Source organism: Aptenodytes forsteri, unplaced genomic scaffold (genome assembly GCF_000699145.1).
Source record: "Aptenodytes forsteri isolate BGI_AS27 unplaced genomic scaffold, ASM69914v1 Scaffold67, whole genome shotgun sequence".
NCBI lineage: Eukaryota > Metazoa > Chordata > Aves > Sphenisciformes > Spheniscidae > Aptenodytes > Aptenodytes forsteri.
The window spans coordinates 163,449-172,179 of NW_008795373.1; the positions used below are offsets into that span (position 1 = coordinate 163,449).

General features: G+C 42.4%; 1 protein-coding gene across 1 annotated transcript; it reads right to left on the reverse strand.

Annotated features, from left to right (window-relative positions):
- Positions 1-2,231: 2,231 nt before the first annotated feature.
- LOC103899935 (ras-like GTP-binding protein RHO) lies at positions 2,232-2,825 on the reverse strand. Its single transcript, XM_009280502.1, has one exon. The coding sequence runs from the start codon at positions 2,823-2,825 to the stop codon at positions 2,232-2,234; it is 594 nt and encodes a 197-aa protein (XP_009278777.1).
- Positions 2,826-8,731: the final 5,906 nt, after the last annotated feature.

Genomic DNA, 8,731 nt, shown 5'->3' on the forward strand with positions numbered 1-8,731 from the left:
ACGAGCAGTGTAAGCTCAGATTCGCCGATGTGGTCTGAACTTTCCAAGTAGTGGGAGCAGTAAGCGCTTAGCATCTTTGCAGAACTGCCTCTCTCCAATTCAATACCCCACATCAGAGGCACCTGAAACACCTGTGTTCTTTAACTTATCTGCAGTCTAATCCTCCCCACCCACACATACACATATAAAATGGAAATAACAATTTAAACCTATCTACATATATACAGCTCTTTGAAATGCACTAATGTATGTCATTACCTGAATCAAGAGAGCACTTATGCACAGCACACACTCACATCCAAGTTGCATGGAAAGAAGAGTTTTAAAGTTTGGGTACAATATCGCGTTGCATCGAGGGGATTATTATAGACAGAGAGGAGAGGAAATTGAGGTTAAGAATGGTCCAGGAGGGAAAAGGGAAAGGACATGGAAAACAAGTCAAGAAAAAGAAAGCTCCAAGAAGTAGATGGTTCACAGTTACTTTAGGCAGCAGTTTAAGTTTCTCAGTTTTGAAAATAGAAATAACACCTACTTATTACCAAGAGGTGGGTTGGTAATTCATGTTGAAAAGTGCTCAGAGATTCTTGGAAGAAAGGTACTTTTGGAAATGTAAAGCGTCATCCTTGAAGCATTTGTTATTATGACACAGTGTGATTGTGGACTTCAAAACTGCTACTAAAAAGTGATGCAGAAGGAAACCAGCAACTCATCCAATAATAAATGCTTGGCCAACCCCAGTATTTCTGTCCATGGTACCATCAATAGACAAATACCGGTGGGAAGAATGGGTAAGAAAAAATTTTAAGTGTGTATTTACTAGGCCTCTCACCTGGAAAAGCTAGTTTGCTAAGTGTATGGCTCCAGGTGGCATAATCAGTTTAAAAATTTGTGTTTACTCTCATTTTGTTTCCCCCGGGAAACTGTAACCAAGCTGCCAGAGTGATGAAACCACCACCAAGGAAGGCAGCAAAAAAAAGTGATAGACTTCCATGTTCTCCTAGTTCATGACAGTTATGCTCAGTTAGCCCTGTACCTTTACTTCAGGATTGGAAGGGGTTTACCTTAAAATGTTTCTCTGTCCACTTACTGTGTTACGGCACGTGCCTTCAAATCCTGCAGTCACATTATTTGCCTGCTCCCAGACTTGCACCTTTAATGTCAGTCCATAACTCAGTTCCTTGGGCTTCCAGCAATCAGTGCTTCAGAGAAGGGGGGAGTATGGAGATGCACCCCAAGTCTTTCCATTTTGATCCATCTCTGTGCCTCTCTGAGATTTTCTGCTTAGGTTGGCAGCATGTCTCAGTCTCTTTCCAGATTGTTAATGACTCGCAAAGCTGAGAGCATGGTTGTTGGCATTCCCTTTACTTCATGTCTTCTGCCTGCAAGTGTTAAGGAAAGACAGAAAGATTTAAGATACATTCAGACCATGAGGACAAAGAGGTTTAGAAACTGAAGTCTGGACTTTTTACTTCTCTCCTTTTAAGGTAGGAATTCTATCAAGAACTGGATTATCCTACTCCGGAGCCAGGCTGTTTTACCCCAGTTTATTTACCTGTGCCTGAAGAAGAGGTGGAGATAGCACTGCCTTCATTGTACCCTATGCTATACATTGCATTCCTGATGCATTTATGGAACCATGCCCAGGCCAGCTCTACAAATGAATCCTAGAGAAAGTCAGACCTGTTCTGCCAGTCAGAAACCCACTGCTATTAGCACAGCAGACTACTAGATACGTGTGCGTGTGTGCGTGTGTGTGGTGACACCCTTCCCCAAGGACATCCTTCAAGGAAGCGTATAGAAGGCAGTGCATACTAGGAAACCTTGTCAGCACAGCTGCTTGCCACCCAGCCTTGCAACCAGGAAGAGGGAATTAGGTTCACTGAACAACATGTTCTTGTGCTTGTCCCAGTAGTTCTGTTTTAGGTTCCTGTCCTAATCTGTGTGTATCTTCCTTGACCAAAAAACCTCTGTGGACCACTGTATGTAGCTTGATCATTTCCATTTCTCAAGACCAGTACTCAACTCGAATCTGGAATAGTGCCTTCAGCCTGTTTTGGAGGTGGAGAAGGAAACCAATCCAACTTTTCAAGTGTGACACTTTGCAAACATAAGGGATTTTTTTCCTCCTATAACATAAAAGCAGCCCTTATAGCACCCACACAACAGCAACAAAGACATCAACTTACCTTTCCACATCATGAAATCCAACAACAAAATAATGTTCATGCCTCTTACAAAATTTGGCAGTGCCTGTAGTGCCTCTTTCTCCTTGTTTTCTCATTTAATGCACATTGACTAATAATGTCCAGGGCTGTATCAACACCTTCTTTTGTCTTGGCAGAACACTCCAAGTAAGCATATGCCCCAATGCTGGCAGCTAAAACTTCTCCTTCTGTAGTGTTAATCAGCTCGTTGCCTGGAGTAGTTAGTTTCTTCTTAATACCTTCATCACCCTTTAGTTCTATCTTGGTAGCCACCAGAATAATAGGTACTGTGGGGCAGAACAGTTTGATTTCTGGAACCCAAAAATCAAGGATGTTTTGCTGTGAGTCGGGCCTGTCCACAGAGAAGCACATTAAAATAACGTCAGTGTCCTTGCAGAACACTGAGCGGAGATTTCGGTAACTGAATTCATTCTTCCCTGCCACATCGAAGAGAATTAGTTTCATCTCCTTCCCATCTATCTCTGTGTCAGTGGTGTAAGTGTCAAACAGAGTTGGCTCGTAGGACTCAGGAAGCTGTTTGTGCTGCAGAGCAAAGAGGAGGCATGTCTTACCACAGTGGTCATCTCCGACTACAGTTAGCTTTCTCCTAAGAGCAGCCATCCCTTGAAAACAAAGATGATGTACAAAATGGATTATTCCCATGCTGGGCTTTTTTTTTTTTAGCTTTTGTGGAGGGTAGAAGGAGAAGAGGAGAGAAATCCCATTAGTTTGGAATTCTTCCCCTTATCTCTTTTTTTTCTCTCCATACTCCTCTCTTACCTCCATTCCCTATTTTTTTCCCCTTTTAATTTCTCTGGTATCAGAATCTTCTGAAATTGTAAATACCTTGCTCTTGACTATTATTATAGATCAAAAAATGAAGGTATAAACCAAGTCTGGATGTAACCAAGATTCCTGCTGTGCCCTATATTTCTGTTTTATCATCTCAGACATTGTTTATGGTCAGTGTTCAGTCCGTAACAGATTTCATTTTCTAGATTGAATGACTTAATTTTGTGAGTGAGATGGAGTATAAAACACTGTACTGAACAACTATCCAAATTGGTTTTATTGACTACATTTTTCCTGCCATGGTCTGCTAGTAGAATTCTACCAATGGCGATAGCTATCATGTGTAAGTCCCTGCTGCTTTTGCTCATAGATCTGTTGTCATGTGGGAGTTAAGAAAGTGTTCTCAGTCTTCATATATTCATGGTTAATTTATATGAGATAGAAGTTTGTTAGACTTACAGGATAGTAATTTCCAGCATCAACCTCCTTCTCTTTCTTGATGTTCACTATTAGATTGGTTTCTTCTAATACTGTTGCTGCCTCAGCTTCCTTAGGTCACTGGTTCCCCTGCAGAGAGAACTTACCACCACTCTTCAAAGACTATAATGATGACCACAGTATTTAAAGGAATAGTCAATGTTTCTTAATATAGCCAACCAATCTACAAAGAGAACCTGATGACATCATTGTTTTTTAAAGAAACCTACTTTACTGGCAATAAAGTGGAAGTTACACAATTCATTAACTAATCGCAGCATCTTTACTTTAGAAATGTCCTTGTTCCTATTGCAAAAGACTCATCCTGAGTGAGCACTTCAGTACTGAGTGTGCCAAACTACTTTTGGGGGGGGGGCTGACAGTAGTAGACTGTAAAACAGCAGTAGACCTGCCAGACAGACCCTCAAGACACCCCTTTCCAGATCTGCTGAGGCATCGTAGAGAAATGAATTGCAGAATCAAAGAATGGATGAGGTGGGAAGGGATCATCTAGTCCTCCCTGCCCTGCTCAGAGCAGGATCAACTACAGCAGGCTGCTCAGGACTGTGTCCAGTTGGGTTTTGAATGTCTCCAAGGACGGAGACTCCACAGCCTCTCTGGGCAGCCTTTTCCAGTGTTTGATCATCCTCTAAGTGGTGAAATGAAGTCTATCAACTGCAGAGTCTAAAGAGAAAGAACTGTCCAGTGTTAAGGATACTATCTTGAACTCCAGAGATGAAGACTGAATTCCCTGCTATCTTGTTGGCATTGGACAAGTCATTTCTACTCTCTCTGTCTCAGTTCTCCTGGTAGACAAAGACTGCAAGGTGTCTGCAACCACTAAAAACTGAGAACAAAGGGAACCGGAGGTAGATTAATTTGGTCTCTCTGCAGAGAGAACTGTTTCCAGCGGTATTATTGGTGATGCAGATACGTAACTGCTGATAGTTACATGGTCAGCCCATTTATTTCATACAGTTACAGAAGAGTTCTTCAACTGAGATGAGGATTTTTAGGTCTAAAAATTTTAGCCTAAGGATGAGGAACTTGGTTTTGTTTAATTTGAAGTCAGCTGGAGACCTGAGGCCGCTTTAGTTTTCTGTGGTTGTCTAATTTTACCCCGCCAGACCATATTTCCTGAGTCCCATTCAAGTATGAATCTGATAGTCTTGCCATAGGAACTTGACAAAATTAAAGTCATCAGCTTCTGACTTGCCCCACTTATTCCCTGGAAGAGCAATGCCAGTAGGTCCCATACAGCTCTTTAGGATCATGAAGGCATTTCTTGTTTGGGATGATGTGCTTTCATGTGCACTGTACTTAGCCTACACCTCTATATGAAAATACACAGGTCTTTTTCACCTTCTCTTTTTGTGCCTTGGCATTCCACTTTCTAGGTAGATCAGTCTGGCTTCTCTGCTGAGAGCACTTATCACAAGGGGATCTGAGAGTTAAATTCTGTTTTTCTTCAGGGACACTGGAAAGCAATGGACCTGCTGTGACACGCAACAAGTGGTCTGGTGCCTATATATGCCAGAAACTCTTAGCAGCTTAGAGAGACAGATACTTACCATTTCTGCCTGTCTTCCCACATCTACACGGAGTTTTTTCGCACTAGCCTGTAAACTGCTCATATTTAGCTAGCTCTTGCTTTCCTTGCATCACTGAGAAGCTTTGCCTGCATGAGGACTGCAGGATGCTTGTTGCTAGCGTTACAGTACAAGTCGGTGTGCAGGACTCAGTATGCCATTACTGGCACATACGGCTCCCTCAGCACGTTATGCCACAGCAGGCAATGTACTTACTTGCCTACTTATTGACAAAAAGGAGAAAGATTACCTTCCCCACTGAGCTTTCACGCTTTTGCTACAGATTTATGCTTGAACACAAATTATCTGAGTTACAGACATGCCCTTTAGAAAATCTGTTTAGCAAAAAGAGCAGGGGGGAATATAATCTGGAAACAATCTCCAATAATTGACTGGAATTGTCTTCTCAGCAACAAAAAATGCTAATTGGATTAAATCAAGTAAAAAACAAAAGGCTGAGTTTTAATCTCAAAACCACCAGCACAAGCAATGAAAGCAAAGAAGTGGCGTCTTCTTTCTCCTACTTCATACTTTCTTCATCAATCATACAGATGTACGTGGTGCAGCAGAACTAATGCTCTGCTTAGAGAGTGCACATTTAGGGCTTACTGGAAGTGAAGTTTCAGCTTGCTTAAAGAAGCAAGTTTAACCTATCATGCAAATTTGATCAGAAAATATAAAAATTACAACATAAAGTTCAAATTCAGCCCTAAAATACGTGAGCTGGCTACACTCCCTGGTGCCTTCCAGACCACAACCACGCTTGAATACAGAATTGGTCCTGTACAAAATTCCCCAAGGAGAGGAAAAAGCCACCCCATCCCAGAGCCTGTTTTCATTATTTTCTTTACGGGTTTTCCACCTGTTCTCAGTCACCACCCCAAGAAGAAGCCTAAGCACTTCCGCAGATTATTATCCACTGTGCTCATTTACAGTACTGCTGCTGTTCCTCTTTCTGCTGCACTCGCAGCACTGCGATGCTGCTCAGATTCCCATTTTCCCCGATGCATCGATCCAAGCAAGAAGAGAAAAGGATTCCTGTGTACAGCTTTACTCCTGATTTCCACTGTTCTTGAAACCGGCTCACTTCATGCTTTCCACGTATGGGCTGAAGAAAGAATGCTCCAGAGAAGAGAAGCAAATATATATAATTGAAAAGATAATACAAATTAAGGGCCTCTTCACTTCCACTTAGACAGCTCAGGGCAGGTACCACATAGTGCACCCATATTTATGGGCTAAATCCACTGCAGGAGAAAGGTGGCATGTAGCAAATTTACATTAAGTATGAAACCCAGGCCATGATCAAGTCCCAAGTATTACACATTTAAGTATAAATGTGTGATAACCACAGTGACTTAGATGTTCCCTCTAGAGTCCATTGCTGGAGTTTACCCTAGGACAGTGAAATGAGTGTGATCTCAGCCTAAGCAAGTCACAGGGCTGGGCCTCCCAATATAAAGCCTCTGAAAAGAAAAAAAAAAAAGCTTTTGAAACCCTAGCTCAAGGAATTACGTAGACTTACTGCAGTCTTTCTTGCAAGGTCAGAGATGAAACATCAGGCCCTTTGGCTTCAGCGTAACTGTGTGGAAGACTACAGATGCAAAACTTCATTAGAAAATTAAGCAGTTATGGCTCAGGCCATAACTGGGTGCTGGAACTGTATCTGCGCTGTTCAAGCACAAGAAGAGCCCCTGCTATGGGTTTGACTTGGGTTAGTTGGACCTTTGCAGAGTATTTCCTTAGCATAGTTTGGAAGTTGGGACCAGCAGACAGTTTGGATGAGGCCACCCTGCTTTGAAGTCTGAAAGAGTTAAAGAGTATGAATGCGGGCCACTTTGCTTTCTCTGCACCGAGGCACATGGATAATTGCTAGCAGCACCCTGAGTGAACAAGAGAGCCCTGTGCTTTGAAATGAATAAGCCGCATATTTCCCTACTGTTCATGGCACAGCACAGATGAGGTGATCAACATAATTGCTCATTTGGATGATTCTTTTTTCTATTTAATGAAGTGTTTTGCTCATGGAAAGACAAACCCAAATATCCAGGCACGATTCTTCATGCCACCCAAAGTCAAATAAAAACGGATTAAAAAGCATATTTAAGCAGCACTTCTCACGATCTATAAAGTACTTGCAGCTTTTCCTGCTGCCACCCCAGAGGTGGAGCTTTCCAGTTTTGGAGCCGTAAGGAATGCGGGCATCCATGCTGGCGGGGCCGCCGCGAGGTGGCTCTGAACTCCAGTGAAAAATCCACCATGTCGCTGAAGAGCTTCAAGAGACTTACAACAGCAAATGTATTTAGAAGACTTACGTTATACAGCAAATTAACTCTAAATGCCTATCAGAATGGCTCTACATGCTTGTGATTATATTTATAGAGAAAATAGCTACAAGCTGCCAGTGCTCCATCGCCAGAAGGACATGCCAGCATGGGGAAGACTTCCACATAGGTAACTTTTTTTATTTCATGAAGAATTTCAAACTGAGCAGTGGCAACAACTGTAAAGGGACAATGCAAATCAGAAATTTAGCCTGTTAAAAGGCCACAGGTACTGGAGAACACGGATGCCTATGACTACACTTTATTTCTGGGTTTTTTCAAACATCAGTTTGAATTTATTATGTTCACTTCACAAAAAATATGCTGTACGAACTATGTAAGATCAAGGTACAAATCCATCCCTCACCATCCAGGAACATGCTCTTTTGACAGAGAGAAACGGGAATTACAAAAATCTCACAGAAGATGAATTATATTTCAATGTCTAGGATTAAGTGAACTGTAAGTGAACCATTTGCCCTGTTGACACACACTTCTGTAACAGTCTACTGCAAGTAACTCGTCAGGCAATTTGATATACTCAGTGGTGCATTTGGTCTTCAAGTGGATATTTTTAAATACAATTTTTAATAACAATCACATTGTTCAAATCACTCATTTTTGTTCTATTCACTAATGCCAGTGCTGGCTAGTAAAAGAGGACACTTTGGATCCAACCCTGAGAGGCAGTAGCCACAGGACATCGTTTAGGTGAAAATGCTTGCAGGGAAAAAGCTTGAGACAACACCCAGTTAAACAGCAATAGCTGCAACAGGGACATAACAAATTGCTACCAGTAATTTCACAGTGTGATACTTTACAGTGCACGGCTTTACTAACGCACCCAGCGTGAGCCATCCGTTTATGTTAAGGTACTTACACCCTATCCTCCAAGCAATCTGAAACTCCAGTCTTTTGCACTCATTTATGTTCCCCATTTTTCATTACTGTGACTTCCAATCTCTCTGTAAATAGAGACCAAAGGGGCATTTCAGTTCAAGTCTGCTACTTCTCCCGGTTTATAATTCCTCTGTTCCCTTTTGGCCAAAACCCGGCAGGAGAGAGACTCAAACATGATGAATTTTTTCCTCTAAGGAAGGGAAGTTGTTGAGTCCCGCGTTTTTCCAGTAATATCCAGCGAAGGCTTTTGTTTTATTTACTCGCCTGCAACAATCTTAATTCCACTTTGCTTGGGCTTTAAAGGCTGCATCTGGGACGCAGCGATTTTCCCTCTGGTTTTCTCGGTTGCTCGCCCAGCCTCTTAAAACCGGTCATCCCGAGCGGCGGGGATGGCGGCGGCGCAACCGGGGCCCCGGCAGGGACCGGCCCTGCCCTGCCCTCCCCT